Raw genomic sequence first — 19,636 nt, 5'->3', positions numbered from 1 at the left:
CTCCCTATTTTGGGCTAAACTGGAAGTGTGCGTATTGTTTGCACATGTACACTTTTCTATCAGATCACAAGCCACATTAAACTTTTAATAAAGAAGCTGTTACATCCCCCATATATTTTGCCCAAAGCAAATAAAATACAAGGAAACCTTTATTTTTAACTTTATCAAGATTTGTCTTTTTTCCAGCTGTTTCAGAGGACAAGTCCAGTCAGTTTTTGTATTAAAAGGATCTTGATGGAGGTAGCTGTGTCTGTCCTGACGTTTGCTTGCACTCATCTTGGTAAACAAACTGAAAATAAAATTAAAATCAAGGAAGAGTGGGCCAAGGTGATGAGCATTGCAGCCAGGTCTGTGTAACAGATGTGACGCTGCAGCCTCCAGTCACTATATACAGAGTCCATCCAATGTTCCTTTTTACCCAAGTGCAATCTAAGTGCAACTGGCAGCTTATGGAAGATTGCAGTTCCTCCTTTCTCCAGTCATATCCTCCATCTGAGAGAACATCATCTGATTAGGAGTGCCAGACGGAGGGGTTGGGGATGGGGCCAGAACTGAAACAAGGGTATACGTGTCACTTTAGCTGAATCACTGGATTGATGGCACCAGTCGGGTATTTCACTGCTGCTGAGCCACCTAAGTTTAAAGGGGGGGGGGAAAGAGAGAAACATTTAGTGCAGTATACTCTATGCAAAGCTCATTCCCCAATCTTAGGCAGTCACCGTGGGCCCCCTCCCTCCAGGATAGGGTGGAAATGGCAGGGCTTGATGCTTACCTGCTGGTTTGGTGGTGGAGGAGGAGGTTCACTGCTACGATTTGCCAAGCGGCTGAGGATGTTGCGCTCCGACATCTGGAGACGCACAGCCACTGGAGGAATGCGGGCAATTGTGGCAGGTAGCCGCGTCACATCGGCCTTCATGTCGCTCAACAACTCCTCCAGCTGCTTCAGTACTGGAAAAAAAAGAAATTTTGGACCCTCTGTAAATGTATTTTCCTTAAGGAAAGGAAGGCAGTTCATTTTGGGAAAAATCTCCTCCAGGATCAGAAAAGCAACTACCAATCTGAATTGGAGGAGGGCACATTCACCTGACTTCCTAAACACAAATGCTAACAGTACAACAATGTCTAAAGTTCTAAACCATAGTTATAAGCAATGGCTGTAGAGAACATAATAGAGCTGGCTGGCGTGACCTAAATAAAAATATCCTTGCCATGAGATGCAACATTACTATACTGTACACATCTTGCCACAACTGCCCTCCTTTCTTTAGAATAAAAATTCACTAAGTTCAGAATCTCCCTCAACAAAGGAGAAGTGGAAGGTAGAGGGCAGCTAGCGCTAGACTGTTAAAAAGTGATGCATACTGGGAGCAGGTAGGCATTTCCAAAGGCTTTTATAGCCAATAGTTGCGTTAGCCAAATGTGTACAATTCAAGTAAACTGAGCACACAGAACGTTATGGTAGCCGTGCCCTAATGCCAAGGGAGCTTGGGGAGGGGGTAATGTGATTTAAGAAAGCTGCATGTAATTTCCCTGTGAATAGTTGCTTGAAAACTGCTTTTTTCAATTTTACTGTCAAGCTGCCATGTAATCAAATATGTTTATACCCATGAAAACGGGTCAGCAAACCACAACACACGGTTAATCTCAGAATGAGTTAATGAGTATTTTGTCCTTCTACAGATAATAAAGGAATAAAAATGGACACGGCAACGAAATAAATATTAGAAATAACTTTTGAATACCAAACTTTCAAAGCGGGATCCTTTTTAGAGATGGAAACTTAACTAAAGCTCTGAATTCAAATTCAGACAGGGCAGAGGAATGAGCAGGAAAAGGGTCACAAGGTAAACAGGTTAAAGAAGCTAAATTATCTGAATAGATGAGAGAAGAATAGGACAGTCCCAGCAGCAGCAATTTTTAAAAATAATCAGCCATTATTAGACAATGAAGACTTTGTGTCACCTAAATGTTCAAAAAACATTGAAATGGCTTTCTTAAAAAAAATCCACGAGAACTTATTATCTCCTATCCTGTTTTTCAAATAGCTAGTTGCTGATCTTTTGATATTTGATCTTGGAAGAAATTAGTTGCCAATAGAAATATACATTTAAGCACTATGGCTTCTTCTCCTAATCTAAATTATTACAGATTATATCCACCTTTTTGAAATAAAAGCAATGGAAAGAACAAAATGACTTTTTGTGTATATTGCTTATTTTTTTTCTGTATATTCAATTAATCTAAGGAATATTTTTGGTAAAAGAGGCGGCAAGAACTGTGGTGAAGTCTATGGTATTACCATGGCAAAGATCCATGGTTTCAATGACGTAAGTCAAAAATATCTACTTGAAAGAATTAGGTGTTATTCTGATGTTCCAACCATTCAAGCAAGAGCTTCCAATGCAGTTTAGTAGGCTTCTATCAGGATACTTATGGCTACAGTATAATAATGTATTTGATCTAAGGCTCAACTGGGCCAAACATATCTAAATCCTATAAGATGTATTGTTTCTGATCCTTATCATATATGAAGTTCCCTGAACCACTGAAACTAGCACTTGTTTTACTCATCTTGCACTGTGATTACTAAATCCACATCTTACAATTCAGATAAAGCACTTAGCCAAGAAGTCTTGTAATACCACTTTTCTTATGGAACAAAGATATGTGGAATTATGCTCAGAAGCTTCGCTGATCACAGGAACAGATAAAGATATGTTACTAGTATGCTTCCAGCTGTTTGTCTATTGGCGGGAAAACCTGATTAATAGGTATGTTAAACCCTAGGTTGAGGGAAAAAACAGATGGCTCAAGCAGGTAATTAGAAATAGCAATAACATCTTTGGCTATTATCACTCAGCTGAACCAATAAGCAGAGTATCCCTGCTCCCAAAAGAGGAAAAAAATGAACATTGATGAGGGGTCTGGAGAGATATTGGTAATACTGGTTTATAAATGTGAAAGAATACAGCAATTTATATTCATAAATAGGAAGGTTTTCCTATTTATTTAGGAACTGTGAAAGAAGAACGCTGGAATACCTGGAATTCTGACAAATAAGCCATCAACAGACACATACACATAAACAACATCTACATACCAAAAAAGACAACCAACAAACTAAAAAGGGAACAAAAAGACCAAAACACCTCCTCACCAGTAATCAACACCCACATGAACAGAAATTAACACCAAGATTAATATTAGACTAACAATCAAGAAGCAAACAATATCTCCATCAAGGAACTGTCAAATAAACTAACAGCAAACAGCCCAACCAAAAAACCACCGACCACTTTCGCAAACATTGACAGGGCAAGTGTATGAAATGAGAGCAAACTCCTGTCCCTTCCAGCACTGATGATGTTAATAATTTGAGTAATGAAATGTCTGCAAGAAAACAAGTTCAGAAAGCATTCACCAAGGAAAAAAAATAATGCAGATTTCTTTCTATCTAGTGTTTTGTTTCTTTTCAGAATGAAGACAAGTGTGTAGTTTAGCATTGTGGAAAGGTCTGTGACCTAACTTCTGAAGAGTGATCCTTTATTTTTTATTTGTTTCAGTATTTGTTTAATTAGCAGAATCTTGAAGCTTGGAAAAGACACAATAAGCTACAAAGTTTATGAAGTCTTTTGAATTTTCATATTTCTGCACAAATATGACCTAAAATGTAACCTGTTCTCCACACAAGTCCTAAAACTAGATAAAGAGAAACCAATTAAACAAATGTCAAAAGCATACTTGTTCATTTATTTATTGAAGAAAATGATCCAAAGTTAAATATTGGTGTGACAAAAGTATGTGAACCTTTGTGTTTGGTAACTTGTGTGCCCCCATTGGGCAGCAACAGTTGCAACTAAATTTGATAACTATTGATCAATTCTGCACATCAGCATGGAAGAAATTTAATTCATTCCTCCTTATAGAACAGTTTCAACTTAGGTATGTTGGTGGACTTCTTCATGTGAACTGCCCGCTTCAGATCCTTCCATAACATTTTTGTAGAATGAAGGTCAGGACTTTGATTTGGCCATTCCAAAACATTAACTTTCTTCTGCTTTAACAATTATTTGGTCATATGACTTGTGTGCTTTGGGTTGTCGTCTTGCTACAGGACCCATTTTCTCTCGAGCTTCAGTTCACAGGCAAAAACACTTGATGTTTTTTCTGTAGAATTTACTGGTTCAATTCATAATTTATAGTTCCATCAATGATGGCAAGCTGTCCTGATCCAGAAGCAGCAAAGCAGGGCCAAACCTTGATACGGCTACCACCAAATTTCATAGATGGGATAAGTTTATACTGGAATGCAGTGCTGGCCTTTTGCCAAACATAACTATTTTCATCCAAGCCCCAACATTTCTACTTTGATTTCATCTATCCACAGAACATTCTTCCAATGCCTTGATTTATTTATGCTGCAAGCTATAGACAGGCAGCAATGTCATCTGGGAGATTAAGTGGCTTTCTCCTTGTATGTTTGCCATGTGTATCCTTGTTATTCACAGTTCTCCTGATGGTAAGTCTCTTGAACACTAATATTTAGCAATGCAAGAGGTCTTTAGTTCCTTAGACGTTACCTTGAACTTCTTTGAGACCTCCTGGAGTACTGCATGCCTTGCTCTTGGTGTGCCCTTGGTTGGTTGATCACTCCTGGGGAGGGCAACAACTGTGTTTAATTGCCTCAAAGTGCACATGATCTGCCTGTCAGTGGATTTGTGGAGTCCACGTGCTTTGGAAATAGTTTTGTAACCTTTTCCAGACTGGTGCTTTTTGAAGATCTTCATAAATTGTTCAGCCCATGCCACACCTCCACATAACTGTGTTGGAAGATCAAACTTTGACAGTGAATTCAGAATTCTGTTCTTTAAATAAGGCAGGCCTATATTCATACCTGATTATCATTCCATTGACTGAGACACCTGACCCTAATTTTCCCTTCAAATGAAGTAATATTCCTAAAGGTTCACCTATTTTTCCCCACACAAGTATGTAACTTTGGATTATTTTCATCAAGTTTAATTGGCTTCTCTTTATCTAATTTTAGAAGTGTAAAGAACAAATTACATTATATTTATGCAGACATTTTGAAAATTCGAAAGGGTTCACAAACTTCCAGTATACTACATAGCCATCAGAGCTGGATCTCTTTAAGTCCATTTCTGATGCTGAATAGGTTTGCTATCCTTGTTAAGAAAGAAAAGCAGCAACGTTTGGAAAAAACATTTTTTTGAGTACAGGTGGTACATTTTATCATTTATTACATACTTCTGAAGGTTCCTGAAGAATCTGTAATCCAGTAAAGAAACATTGTTTATAATTTAGAATTGCTTGTACTTGAGTAACTCTATGTTGTGTGTTTCTCTATTTTCATCAGATAGCCATTCAGACCAGGATGCTTTTTTCCCCTTTCTGAATCACTATAGAGCAGACTGTGCCAAAGGTGTGTAATGTGTAGCTTGGAAGTATAATTTTCAGAATAGGTTAGCCTTAAAATTGTGTGTTGTATTAAGAGTATAAGAAAGCATTCACAAGAGCGTTATTTTTGAGGTAATGGTTATCGCAGAGCTCTTGTCTTTTGGGACAGTCCAATCTTAAACATGTCTTCAATAACTTGCAGGAGTTATTCCTTTCTTTACAATCTGCACAGGGCCTTGTATACCAACCCGTGCTTTTATTTTAAAGTAGAGATAATAGTATGATCTATTCTATAGCATCTATTAAAAAAATCAACACTCTCATGCTCTAAACTTACTTTTTGCCTGTACTTATAAGAGGAAGAAGAGAAGGATGAATGGAGAATGAAAATTTGAGAAGGTTCTTCCCTGATTTCTGCTGATGTAATATTATGGGGAAAATAAGCATTTTCACTCCTATGGAAAGAACTTCCAATTTTTATTTACTTAGTTATGTAGCTGCCCTCTCACCAAATGATTCTGGGCAGCACACCATTAGAATTTCAAGGATGCCCTTCTTGTGGCCATTTGAAAAGGAAATATTCAAGTTGTCTTGAATCTACTACAAAAGAAGTACAATAGATATCGAAAGTCTATACCCTCTTGTTAAAATGCCAATGGTTAAAATGGTATCTTTTTTGGAGATACCAAAAAAAATCAGACCAAGATAAACCATGTTGTAATTTTTTCCACCTTTAATATAACATATAAACTGTACAGTTCAACTTAAAAACAAACTGAAATCTTTTTTTTTTTGGGTGGGGGGGAGAAATAACAATAAAAACTTACAATAATGTAGTTGTAAACTAACACTTTAAATTAATACTTTGTTGAAGGATCTTTTGATTTTATGACAGCATTCAGTCTTTTGGGGCAGGACCCTATCAGCATGGCACATCTTGCCTTGGGACTCTCTGCCTACTCTTCCTTGCAAAAGTGCTCCAAGTCTGTCAGATTGTGAGGGCATCTCCTGTGTACATCCCTCTTCAGGTCACCTCCTAGTTTTTTAATTGAATTCAGTCCTGGGCTCTGATTGTGCCATTCCAAACCTTGGATCTTCTTTTGGTAAATGGAGGTATTTTGGGTTGTTGTAATGTTGAAAGGTGAAATGACTCTTCAGCACTTTAGAAGAAGGCCTGAAGGTTTTGGGCCAAAATTGACTGATGTTTGGAGCTATTCATAATTTCCATCACCTTCACTAAAGCCCCTGTTCCAACTGAAGAAAAGAAGCCCCAGAGCATAATGCTTCACTGTGTGTATGATGTACTTTTGGTGACACATAGTATCGTTGTTTTGCCAAACACACTTTTTGGAATTATGGCCAAAGAGTTCCACTTTGGCCTCAACAGACCATAACACATTTTCCCACATGCATTTGAGAGACATGATGTATGTTTTTGCAAAATGTAACTGGACTTAGATGTTTTTCCTTCTAAGAAAATGCTTCTGTTCCACCATGTTATCCCACAGCCCAGACATATGAAGAATACGGGAGATTGTTGTCACATGTAATACACAACCAGTTCTTGCCAGAAATTCCTGCAGCTCCTTTAATGTTGCTGTAGGCCTCTTGGCAGCCTCTCGGACCAGTTTTCTTCTTGTTTTTTCATCTATTTTGGAGGGACATCCAGTTCTTGGTAATGTCATTGTTGTGCCATATTTTCTCCACTTGTTGATGACTGTCTTCACTGTGTTCCATGGTATATCCAGTGTCTTGGAAATTTTTTTGTACCCTTCTCCTGACTGATACCTTCCAACAATGAGATCCCTTTGATGTTTTGTAAGCTCTTTGCAGACCATGGGTTTTGCTGTAAGAGGCAACTAATAAATGTCAGAAAATCCCTACTAGAACTGAATTTTATATGGGACTGGTCAGAGTTAATTAATGGCATTTATTTAACATCAATTTGAATATAATTGGTCAATTTTGAACATAACCATATCCCTACTTATAAGAGGGTGTGAACACTTAAAGTGGATATAAAAAGTCTACACACCCCTGTTAAAATGCCAGATTTTTGAGATATAAAAAAAATCAGACCAAGATAAATCACTTCAGATTTTTTTTCAACCTTTAATATAACATATAAGCTGTAAAATTTAAGCAAACTGAAATCTTTTAGCGGGGTAAATAACAAGAACTAGAATAATGTGGCTGCATAAGTTTTCACACCCTCTTATAAAGTAGGATTGTGACTGTGTTCAGAATTAACCAATCACAGGGATATGGTTGTGTTCAAAATTAACCAATCTCATTCAAACTGATATTAAATAGTAATCAGTACAAATGTCCCATCAATTAAAGTGACTCTGATCAATCCCACATAAAATTCAGCATAGTAATAGGATTGTTTGACATGTACTCAGTTGCCTCTTACAGCAAAAGCCATGGTCTGCAAAGAGCTTACATGGCATAAAAGGGATCTCACTGTTGAAAATTATCAGTCAGAAGAAGGGTTTAAACAAATTTCCAAGGCATTGAATATACCATGGAACACAGTGAAGACAGTCATCAACAAGGAGAAAATATGGCACAACAGCGACATTACTAAAAACTGGATGTCCCTCCAAAATTGATGAAAAAATAAGAAAACTGGCCCAAGAGGCTGCCAAGAAGCCACAGCAACATTAAAGGAGCTGCAGGAATTATTGTGGAGTACTAGTTGTGTGCTACATGTGACAACAATCTCCTGTATTCTTTGTACGTCTGGGCTGTGCGGAAGGGTGGCAAGATGGAAACCTTTTCTTACAAAAATAAAAATCTAAGCCCGGAAATATTTTGCAAAACCTTACATCATATCTGACAAATTCATGTGAGAAAGTGTCTTATAGTTTGATGAGACCAAAGTTGAACTTTTGGGCCATTAATTCCAAAAATAATTTTGGTGCAAAAAAAAAATACTGCACATAATCGAAATACACCATACTCACAGTGAAGCATGATGGAGGCTTCAACTAGAACTGAGGCTTTAGTCAAGGTGGAGAAAATTATGAACTGTTCCAAATATCAGCTAATTTTAGCACAAAATCTTCAGACCTCTGCTAAAATATTGAATTGCCAAATCAACAAAATATTGGCTTCACTAAAAGAGCAAAGTTTTGGAATGGCCCAGAGCCCGAGCTGAATGCAACTGAAAATCTGTGGGGTGACCTAAAGAGCTTGCAATCTAACAAACTTGGAGCACTTTTGTGAGGAAGAATCAGCAAAGATTCCCACGGCAAGATGTGCCATGCTGATAGGCTGCTACCCCAAAAACCTGGATGCTGTCATAAAATCAAAAGATGTTTCAACAAAGTATTAGTTTAAGAGTGTGCATCTTTATGCAACCACTTTATTGTTAAGTTTTTATTATTCCCCCCAAAAAAGATTTCAGCTTCTTTTTAAATTGAATTGTACAGCTTATATGTTATATTAAAGGAGGAAAAATTATGAAGTGATTCTAATTTTTTTTATCTCAAAAACCTAGCATTTTAACAGGATATGTAGAATTTCTATATCCATTGTAAGACTATACCCATTAGCGTCTGGGTCTGTTTTTTTTTAAAAAAAGACCAATTAATGATCCTAAACTGAGCACTAAAAACCTTCTTGGAAATGTAGGACTTCCTTTATGGCAACTATTTCCTAATTAGAAATGTCAACAAATTTAAAATATTGAGAAAATTAACCTATGCAGGAAAGAAACTCTTGGGCCATATCTACTGGAGAGAAAATGCTCCTCTATAGAGATAAATACTAGGGTAATTTTGCACAAAAGCTAACCTGGAATCCATCTCATCTTCTGCTCTATTTTCTGGAACAAATTTTTATATTGTTTTGTATTTGTAAAATCACCAGTTGTTTGGGGAACTTTCCTACTCATTTTAAAATTGATTTTGTTTTCCTGAACTGAAACAGGAGCTTTCCCCAAGTACTAGCTGCCCTCCTTCCCTTAAGAAAAAGAAAATGATATATTTAGTGGTGCATGGAACAATGTGGGTCAAGGGAGCAAGGGGTGGGGTGGGGGAAGAGTATAGACTGGCATGCAATTCAACCCCTATTCTCATTAAATAATGTCTCCCCAGTCCTCACCTTTGTGAAGCACTGCATTGGCTGGCTTATTCCCAGCCATAGATTCCTTGGATAGATGCTGATGGCTCTCAGCTAGGCACTCCACTTCAGCAAAACGGGTATTAAGAGCCATAGAGGGATGAGATGGATCTTCTGACATGTTTAGATATGCAGCTCTCCGTAATTGCTCTTCAATCACTAGGGCTTGTTCCAGTAGCTATGAAAAGCAATGTTGGTCCTCAGTTTTAGGTACAAGAGCCATATTTCCTGTATGTTACATTCAGTTTATAATGTCTTGTAAGACCTATATACTGTTGTTCTAAGCAAACATTCATAATTCTCAGTGAACCTCCATAGCGCAGTGGTTAGTGTTCAGTACTGCAGGCCACTTCTGCTGACTACCGGTTGCCTGCAATTTGGTAGTTCACCAGGCTCAAGGTTGACTCAGCCTTCCATCCTTCCAAGATGGGTAAAATGAGGACCCAGACTGTTGGGGGCAATATGCTGACTCTGTAAAACCGCTTGGGGGGAGGGGGCAAAGCACTGTGAAGCAGTATATAAGTCTAAGTGCTATTGCTATTCTCTAACAAGTTATCACAAAATTTTAATTGCAAGGCCATATGGCACAAATGCACAACTAATTCTTTGTCCTGCTGCCTCAAAGTGACTCGGATCAGGATCTTAAACCTAACCACTAAAATAAAAATAATAAATACAGGTGTACAATTCAACTATTAATACTAAGTCAAAATGTTACAAAAGAATCATTTCTATGACAAATACAACTTGCAGAATATTTTAAGAGTATTGCTTAAAAATCACAAAGTTCTTTATGTGCTGAATTAGGCTTCATCATATGGTCAACAATACCCTCATACCCTGAGACATTCTTCTTTTTATATATATAAAAAAAAAAACCTGACTTAACTGCACGTAAAATCAGAGAAATTTCCCACAGATTTTATATAGCAACTTTTAAGGGGCAAAAAGGGTGCCTTAAATCAAGTCACGAGGCATTATTTTTGCCTTTAAAGCCCACCCTTACCCTTCAAACAAAAAAGAGAACAATACTTTCAACTCATCCACCCATCTCTCCTGTTCTTAATCCCCCCATCAAAGAAATTTAAAAAAGAAAAAAGCTGAATTGTTTTTGAAGAAAAATCTAACCTATTCATTTGCCACATTTACAAAGAAACTGTATCCTAAGAAGGAATGCTCACCTTAAACCTCCTGGCCAAGAATTTATTCTTTATTTCTAGAAAATTACCCCTGTTCATTTCGCCCTTGAAAGGCTCATTGAGGATGGCGTAACGGGAATCATTCTGGATATCTTGCCATCGAGCATAACCATGACTGTAATTGGAGAAGCTCAGGAAAAAAATAACCGGGAAAATGCAGCAAATCAGTAATAATTACAGTTTATTTGAGTTAGTGAATAGTGAGATTTAAGCTCAATTTAGGGATTATAGTAGGATTCCAATTTATTCACAGGGAGGTAAAATCCTTTCTTTGGACACTGTCAGGTTTCTTCTTCTTACTACTTCATCCGCCAAGCCACTGATGAAAAATTTGGTAGAGCTGACCCTGCTTGCAAACGGAGATCTATTTGATCCTAATAAGTAATAGGATATGCTGGGCCACAGAGCAAAGTAAAGTTCTAAAAGTTGGGGAGAACAGTAAATGTAAAATGAAGTAAAGCAGGAAATCTGAAAACCCACTAGAAGCGAACAAGCATTTTTATTATTAAAGAAAGCATCTGAATATAATATAAATGTTTAGACTGCAGTGTGCAGAATCTATTCTTGTTAAGAGATATGAATGCAAATACCAGACTTGTTTTAAACCCAAGAATCATACTGTTTTGCCTTAGCTAAGTCAAATTGTCAATCAATCTATCATGGCTCTTAGAGGAAGGATATCCTAAAGCTGCTTTTTCAAGAGGCAACTGGACTTTCTGGTTTTTCTTTTCTTTGAAGATGTTTCGATTCTCATCCAAGAAACTTCAAAGAAAAACCAGAAAGTCCAGTTGCCTCTTGAAAAAGCACCTTTGGGACAACCATGACCTGGATGACTGAGAATCTCCATAGACGTAGAGGAAGGATACTTTATAATTCCTGCCAAGAGCCAGTAGTCATGGCGCCGGTGCCAGATCTCATATGTCTTCTTGGTAACTGTAGCTGCTCGCTCTTCGTTTTGCCACAAAGAATGTAACTCTGCAAAGCAAGTAAAAAAGACAAAATGTTTACAATTGAGTAGAAAAAAGCTCCCAGAAAACATATATCCTCATTGTCAGTTAATACCAGTGAAGCCGCCATCTGCAATGTTGAACATGAACCGTTGTTTTATGGCTTTCTTATGCCGATCGTCAGCAGGATCTTTAAGTGTTTCCCCATTTTGCAGCATCACTATATCTTTCTTCTCATCTTCCTTTTTCTCTTCTGAAAAGAGAACAAATAATTAGACCACAATTACCAATGAGTCCATCTTAATATTCCAAACATACCCTAGCCTCTGCCTAGAAAACTTATTTTATTGTGTGGATTAAATGTACAATAAATATCACTCTTGCCTTTCTCCTCAAGATTAATTGTGGGAGGTTCAGCAGGTGGCTCCGCAGGTGTCTTTTCTTCCACTTTCTCTGTATCAGCTATGGAGGAAAACATTTGTATAAATGGGTGTCTTGGGTGCTTCTCACAAAACTGTACAGTCTCAATCCAGGTTAACCCTGTTAGCTTTAGGAGCTTCCATTTACACCAAGAGCTCCCATGCTCTACACTTTCATTCACCTGTGGAATATGACACATAGCCACTAGAGCCATACCTTTACTTTCTGTTTCCATAGGCTCCTCTTTCACTTCCAGGTCATCTGGTTTCTTCTCTTCAGCTTCTACAGTATTTATAGGGGATTTTACCTCTTGTGAGTTGGTCTCTGTTGAAGCCGGGGCCTGCTATATGGGAGAAGAGTAAGCAGAATATTTATTTATTTATTTATTTTTATTTATTTATTTGATTTGCCTATTGTTTACAAGATAATAAGTATAAATGTATACATAGTTGTGAATACATGAAATGGGTACATATAAGAAAAATAAAAGAATAAGAGAAACAATAGGACAGGGACGGTAGGCACGTTGGTGCGCTTATGCACGCCCCCTACAGGCCTCTTAGGAAAGGGGTGAGGTCAATAGTAGACAGTCTAAGGTTAAAGTTTTTGGGGTTTGGGGAAGAAACTACAGAGTCGGGTAGAGTATTCCAGACATTGACCACTCTATTGCTGAAGTCGTATTTCCAAAAAAATATGGAACGCTTCACGAATTTGCGTGTCATCCTTGCGCAGTCAATAAGAGTGTAAGAAAGTAAAACCTGTTAAAAAAATTCACAGCATGTCTAGTAACAGCAGAAAGTTATCTTAAAATTTATTACATACAATAAAGAATGCCTGTGTATTTTGCTATTTTAATAGAGTTTTGCGAAGCTTTGGATTCAAAACCAAAAATTACTTCCGAGCATGCAGGGACACTTATAGAAGTTCTCTCCCTAAATCAAATAAGGTCCTGCTATAACTGCAAAGGATACCTGTGCAATCCTAGGTAAAGATGCAGTTTTTCATCTTCAAAGTTGAAGAGATTATGACTAATTGAGAATTTTTAATAGCAATAGAACATCAGGAGAAAAAATATTTTTTTATACTAAATAAACCTCTGGCAGACACTCACCTCAACTGGAACTTCATTTTCAACAGAAGCAGCAACTGCAGGACTGATCTCCTTCTCTGATTCTATGGGCTCCACTTGATCCTTGATAGCGATTCCATCTTCTACCTTCACTCCCTCCTCTATAATCAGCACAAAGGAAGAAACTTTTCAGAAGGTTTTCCACCCACCCCCTCTCATAAGAGCTGATGTTTCTCCGTCAGAATTTTATTCTGATATAAATATTCTATCTGGATGTTCTCTTGTGCCTTTGAGGACAGTTCAACACTTGAAGAAGTCCTCCTAAGATAAGAGTGTTTTATTTACGTCCATCCCCAGGCTCTCTGCCACAGTTTTGGCAGGAGGAGCACAAATTGAAAGCTGGACTGCTTTTTCTCGAAGATACTAACTCAAGGCTCTCACCTAAGGAAGGAACAGGTGCAGGAGTATTAGGTTGAGTATCTCCTGGTGTAGACGGAGTTGGGGTTTTGGGGGAAGGCGAACTTGGCTGCAAGAGCTTTTTGTTCTCCTCTATCTCTGCAAGTTCTGGCATACTCCAGCGTCCATTCACATGTTCAAATTCTTGTACCTTAGGTGGAAAAAAAAGAAAACATATTACTCTCTTCAAAATCAAAACAAACTAAGAATATCAACATCTATGTTCCTGAACTCAAATGAGTAAATAGAGGCAAAAAGATACACTAATCAGTGTATCACATATGTATGAAGGATTAGAAGGCCTTTTAAAATATTTTCTTCTAATCTGTAGAATAGATGGAAACTGCATTTTAGAGCTCACCTTCTTGCGTATCAGAGACATGACCCCTATTCGCGTGAGAACATGTTGTCGGGACAAGCCCTCACGTGGGACCCCATCGGCAAATGTTTCTGCACCATCTGCTCCTGGTTCACACAAGTGACGCATGAAGAGAGAGACATAGGCCCTGCCAAATGCAAAAGGGAGAAACCTTTATAGTAATAATAATCACTCTGCAACAGCCTCACTCTTAGATCAAGATTATTCACCTGGAATAGCCAAAGAAATTAACATGGAAGAGCTTGAGCAACAGGCACCATTGTTCTGCCTACATCAACTTGGCTCTTATGTATACTCATTAGGAAGTACTTGACAAATTCTAATATTGTTCTTCCTTATCTCCATAGAAGCACAATTGGCATTCATTGGGTTTCCCTTCTCCTGGACTTTTAAAAGAGATTTCTCTATTATTGCACAAACTCACTTGAACTCCTTTTCTGATTTGCCACGGAGATCTCGGACCAGCCACTGGGTAGTAAAGGCATCCTGAGGTGGCATCCCGTAGCGCATGATGGCATTAAGGAAGGCCTTCCGCTGTCGAGCGTTAAAGCCCAATACCTGTTACAGGAAATAGATTTCAGGGAAAAAGATTTAGATGTAATGGTAACATATTTGTATATTCAAGCATCCCTGGTAGGGTTGTATTAGTATTCTTAGAACACATTAGTACCATCCTTTTTCATAACATTCTCATAATTATATACATTACCTCTATGTTTCCTCCCACACGGGCAAGGAGTGGGGGCAATGGCTTGTCTTTGTCATTCCTTAGACCTTTGCGACTAGGTCGCCGTGCAGCTGACAAAACAAAAGGATAGGTCAGTTAACAGCACAATTTAAACCACAGGACTAGAGTATAATATATTTTTATTGAAAACAGAAAGCGTATGAAGATATGCTTTTCTTCCAAGGAAGGCAATGTGCAGCTTATTCACCTGCCCCTGCTTTTTAATTTTCACCCACAGATATTTTAGGCCAAAGTATAGCAAATCACCCAATGAGCTTCAGGACTGAGAAATTGAATATTCCTAATCTCCCCCAAACCTCTATATTGTTGCTGGGATTTTAACAATTATGCTGTTGTCTCAAATTGAAAGAAAGCAGTGCCTGAATCTGCATCAAAATTTACCTTCGGACCTCTCATCAAAATCTTCATCACCTTCCTCGGACGCAACAGAATAGTCAGACTGATTGTCTGATTGGTCATCCTGCCAGTCTGGGGAAAACAAAAAGCCTGTGAAAATTCTGTGAAGACTACCTTCAAACCATAATATTCACTCTCACTTGTTCATCACAAACCTCTATCTTCTTGTGAGCCATCGTTGTAGTTGACTTGTTTACGAATGCGCTTGCCCTTGCCTAGATTCCTAGCCAAGTCTTCCTGTTGCTGCTCATAATGATGGCGAAGCAGTTTTTCCCAATAGTCTGGATCCACTGATTCTTCTTGCTTGATAATCTCACGTTCAACCTCTTCTTCCTCCTACCACAACATCAGAAGGTAACAATAGCTCAGGATTATCCATGTTTATAAGAGAAGCATGTCTCCCTGTTTTCAGGGTTTCCTAGTAAAGAGGTTTTTAACTGCCAACTTAACGTGAACTTTTTATCAAGAACCATTTTGGAAAAGAAACATCTAGCAAGGGCCAATCAATTCACTTACCCCCATTTCTTCTTCACGCACCACATATTGGGCTACTTTGAAGGAACTCAGGTATTCATTCATACCCTGAATTTCTGCATCCTCTATCTCATCCTGATTCCTATCCAGAAGTCGTTCAATTGCCTTATCATCATAATGGATGACACTGCTGTCCTCACCTTCCTTATTATCCCCTGTAAGAGGAATCATTTAGTAGCTGAAAAGGAACAAAACATAAAAGCAAATAACGGAAAGAAAATTACTCACTTTGTGTAACACTGCACAGATTCTTACCACCCTCGGTAGCTTCATCTTTGAAAAGCTCTTCAGTACCAAACTTAAGGATATCATCCAATTCTTGTTTAGACATAGAACCAGTCTTGGAGCCCAATCCTGGTCTTACTACAAGATGTGTTAGCATCATTTTTTTCTTGGCTACTTGTGTGATTCGCTCTTCTACAGAGGCTCGTGTAACAAAGCGATAAATCATTACTTTCTTGTTTTGTCCAATTCGGTGAGCACGACTAAAAGCCTGACAGGAAAAAAAGCGAGATGAAAATAGGCTTTCAGATATTCATTAAATCAGCCTGTATTCTCACAAACCATGTTTTTACCCATTTCATCTAGCATTCTCCCTAAATGCATTATTTTTCCAAGGTTCAATCTTGGAAGTTTTTGTTGTACTACTCAAATTCACCTGGATGTCATTGTGTGGATTCCAGTCAGAGTCATATATTATTACTGTGTCTGCAGTGGCAAGGTTAATACCAAGGCCTCCAGCTCTAGTGGAAAGTAAAAAACAAAACTGTGGGGCACCAGGAGCTAGAAAAAAGAAATGAGAGATCATCAGTTGTCAATAATTTGGAATATCCATTTCACCTTCAAAGCTTGTCTAACCAGTCCCAGATTAACTTTAGAGATATTAGCTAGTAGAGGGGAGGAAGATGCAAGGGAGAGTCACAACTCCTGCCAAGATCAGTAAATTTGTTGGGTGTATCCATCATATTCATACCATTGAAGCGATCAATAGCTTCCTGACGCATATTTCCTGTGATCCCACCATCAATTCTCTCATATTTATACCCTTCATGTTCCAGAAAGTCTTCCAATAGATCCAACATCTTAGTCATCTATAAAGTACAAATAAATAAATGGAATCAGTAGAAAACATGTTGCTAATCCATAATCAAGTGAACAGCTTCTGTGACGTGTAACTACTTCTAATCAAGAGGAAAATACTGTTCCTTTCAGTTACCTGGGAGAATATCAGCACCCTGTGGCCCCCTTCCTTGAGATTCTTCAACATTTTCTGAAGCAGAAGTAACTTCCCAGAAGCTCGGATTAGGGCACTACCATCATACATCCCATTAGGCATCTTTGGTGCTTCCTGTGTATGAGAGCGAGCGAGAGCAAAAGAGAAGTTAAAAGCTCACGTTTCTTTGGGTTTGGTCAGGTTTGCTACAAATGTCCTACAATTGAATTTAGTACATATTATTTCAATGCCATTTTTGTTGCTTATCTCGCTCAAGTAATCCTTACTACTTTATTGTCCTGACTACTTTTACAGCTGCCATACTCATGTACTTTCACCCAGAGTTTTAGTAAATCCAAGTCAACATAACTGACAAACATTGGGTCAGTTATTAAATATGTAGACCTATTTAAATTTAAATCTGAGGTGCTTGTCAAAACAGTTTTTCTTCTATACCTGAAAAAAATGATTGGCTATGGTACCTACAGTCAAGAACCTCAATATCCAAACGACCAATAAAAAATAATAAAAGGCTATAGGGTTTTAATCAAGATTCTGAAGGAGTCAGAACATACCATGGCAGCCACAGGGAAGAGATATGGATGGTTGCAGCATTTCTTCAAATCCATAACAACATTGAGCAGAGAAACTTGGTTGCCGCCACCCCGTGCATTCAGTGCCTCAAAATTTCTTGTTAGGATGTATTTGTAGTACTTCCTGTAAAATGTTAACGATCACATTATTGGTTTCTGCTTTTCACATGACTTGCCTTAAAATCTAGCAACTACCTTAAGAGTACCTTTTAAAATAAATTTACCTCATTCTCCACCCCTTAAATGTATTAAGAGAAAATAGATTGGCAATAAGAAACAAACAAACAAGAAAGAAAGAAAAAAAAGAGAGAGAGAGAGACAAACAGTAATTTTAAATCAATATCATAAGACAGAGCAGCTGGATACTTATTAGGATACTTAACCATTATTATTTAAGTAAAAACAAACAAAGAGAAGCTAACTATTTTGTGACACTCACTTTTGCATAGGGCTTAGTTCCACTCTCACAATAAGTTCTGTCTTTGAAGGCATGTTCTTGAATACATCAGCTTTCAGACGTCTTAGCATGTGCGGTCCTAACATGTCATGAAGCTTTTTGATCTGATCCTCCTTGGCAATGTCTGCAAATTCTTCCAGGAAGCCTTCCAAATTACTATAAAGGAATTCAAATAGAAACATGGAAACCTCAAGCTAAGAGGAAAATAAGCCACCTTGAGTCGCCTCGGTGAGATGAGGGGCACAGATGTTAATAAATAAATACTTCAGGGACCATTGTAGGACTTACTGAAATCTTTCTGGTGTCAAGAAGTTAAGGAGGTGAAACAGTTCCTCCAGATTATTCTGAAGAGGGGTTCCTGTGAGCAGCAGTTTGTGCTGAAGAGAATAGCCATTCAGGACCCGGAAAAACTGAAGGGTGGAAGAAAAAGAGCTATTAAAATATTTTAAAAAATAAATAAAAACCATTTCTGTTCACCAAGAAAATTTTCAGCAAAAAAATTGCTGAAAAAGCTGGCAAAAGTGAAATAACATTTTAAGAAATCAGTTCCAATCTGAGTCACACACAAGTGTTCCTATTTTTTTTTAAAAAAATGACAATTTCTATAAATATTTATCTTACAAAATGTTTATAATAGTACATAAAAGGAGAATTCAAAGAATATACTGATATTTTATGAAGAATAAGCTACATGCATGTGTATATATACAGCACAAGACTGCAGCTGATAAGTCTCTTGAAAAACTTGTAATTTTGGATATAAAATATAAGAATTACAGGAGAAATAGAAATGAAGCAATGTATCAGTTACCTTGGACTGATTATTCTTCAGTCGATGTGCTTCATCCACTACAAGGCAAGCCCAGTCAATAGAGCCCAGAATAGCCATATCAATAGTAATCAACTCATAAGAAGTAAGCAATACATGGAATTTCACAGACGCCTCTTTCTGTAAGGATCAGAAAGTATTGATTGATTTAAAAAACTTAGAAAAACAAGGTGCAGATTCACAAATTCTAAGTTGCTAGAGAAGCGGAAATATTGTCAGGCAAAAAGTTAAATTAGCTGCCAAAATACCTTCATCCTGGAAGCCTTTTTCCCTCCACGTATAGCATTGTCTTCAAAGGAAAATTCGTTTTCACGAATAATGGCCCGGCTGTCTTTATCCCCAACGTAAGTCACAACATACATATCAGGTGCCCACATTTCAAATTCTCTCTCCCAGTTGATGATGGTGGACAGTGGAGCACTCACCAAGAAAGGTCCTTTGGAATGGCCCTAGAGTCAGATAAACTCTTGAAATAAAGGCAACAGGAAACAAATTTTTAAATGTTGTTTATGAATTATGCATGGAATGCTGCAATCCTACCTCTTTGTAAAGAGAATACAAAAACACTGCAGTCTGTACAGTTTTCCCTAGACCCATTTCATCAGCCAGAATGGTATCTGTGCCTTGAGCCCAAGAGAAACGCAGCCAGTTCAGGCCTTCCAGTTGATAAGGATGAAGGGTTCCTCCAGTTACATCTAAATAATCTGGTTGTCTATCATATTTCACCGTGGGCTATAGAGAGGTTGGAGAGAAAATGAAAATGTTTAGTGTCTCTGTTCAAACTTAGTAACAGAAGTTTGTTTTTTTTTAAATTTGTCATCATAAACAGCTCCCAAACTTGAGGGAGTCT

General features: G+C 37.8%; 1 protein-coding gene and 1 non-coding gene across 3 annotated transcripts in view; both read right to left on the bottom strand.

Annotated features, from left to right (window-relative positions):
- Positions 1 to 131: 131 nt before the first annotated feature.
- The window catches only part of CHD4 (chromodomain helicase DNA binding protein 4), a 30,318-nt gene continuing 10,813 nt past the window's right edge, over positions 132 to 19,636 (bottom strand). The window contains exons 15-40 of one of the 2 annotated variants that reach the window (XM_026688040.2): positions 19,327 to 19,518; positions 19,035 to 19,235; positions 18,769 to 18,906; positions 18,246 to 18,367; positions 17,940 to 18,113; positions 17,483 to 17,624; positions 16,911 to 17,042; positions 16,668 to 16,785; positions 16,353 to 16,477; positions 15,923 to 16,187; positions 15,677 to 15,849; positions 15,316 to 15,496; positions 15,146 to 15,232; positions 14,726 to 14,814; positions 14,441 to 14,574; positions 13,999 to 14,143; positions 13,623 to 13,788; positions 13,224 to 13,342; positions 12,329 to 12,455; positions 12,077 to 12,154; positions 11,808 to 11,945; positions 11,612 to 11,720; positions 10,728 to 10,860; positions 9,529 to 9,724; positions 773 to 948; positions 132 to 633 (exon numbers count right to left, since the gene is read on the bottom strand). In XM_026688040.2, coding sequence (XP_026543825.1) covers positions 616 to 633; positions 773 to 948; positions 9,529 to 9,724; positions 10,728 to 10,860; positions 11,612 to 11,720; positions 11,808 to 11,945; positions 12,077 to 12,154; positions 12,329 to 12,455; positions 13,224 to 13,342; positions 13,623 to 13,788; positions 13,999 to 14,143; positions 14,441 to 14,574; positions 14,726 to 14,814; positions 15,146 to 15,232; positions 15,316 to 15,496; positions 15,677 to 15,849; positions 15,923 to 16,187; positions 16,353 to 16,477; positions 16,668 to 16,785; positions 16,911 to 17,042; positions 17,483 to 17,624; positions 17,940 to 18,113; positions 18,246 to 18,367; positions 18,769 to 18,906; positions 19,035 to 19,235; positions 19,327 to 19,518 — 3,678 coding nt within the window. In that variant the 3' untranslated portion in view covers positions 132 to 615. Of the gene's footprint in view, positions 634 to 772; positions 949 to 9,528; positions 9,725 to 10,727; positions 10,861 to 11,611; positions 11,721 to 11,807; positions 11,946 to 11,996; positions 12,155 to 12,328; positions 12,456 to 13,223; positions 13,343 to 13,622; positions 13,789 to 13,998; positions 14,144 to 14,440; positions 14,575 to 14,725; positions 14,815 to 15,145; positions 15,233 to 15,315; positions 15,497 to 15,676; positions 15,850 to 15,922; positions 16,188 to 16,352; positions 16,478 to 16,667; positions 16,786 to 16,910; positions 17,043 to 17,482; positions 17,625 to 17,939; positions 18,114 to 18,245; positions 18,368 to 18,768; positions 18,907 to 19,034; positions 19,236 to 19,326; positions 19,519 to 19,636 lie in introns of those variants that run through there. The other variant, XM_087954044.1, reaches the window with a different exon arrangement.
- LOC113425782 (small Cajal body-specific RNA 11) lies at positions 13,454 to 13,588 on the bottom strand. The gene has a single exon (XR_003372622.1).

This window comes from Notechis scutatus, chromosome 2 (assembly GCF_049901735.1).
Source record: "Notechis scutatus isolate UNSWTSFEM ecotype Mainland chromosome 2, rNotScu1.2, whole genome shotgun sequence".
NCBI classification, from domain to species: Eukaryota; Metazoa; Chordata; class Lepidosauria; order Squamata; family Elapidae; genus Notechis; species Notechis scutatus.
The sequence above is the reverse complement of the archived record's forward strand: the minus strand, read 5'-3'. Positions and strand labels throughout refer to the sequence as shown.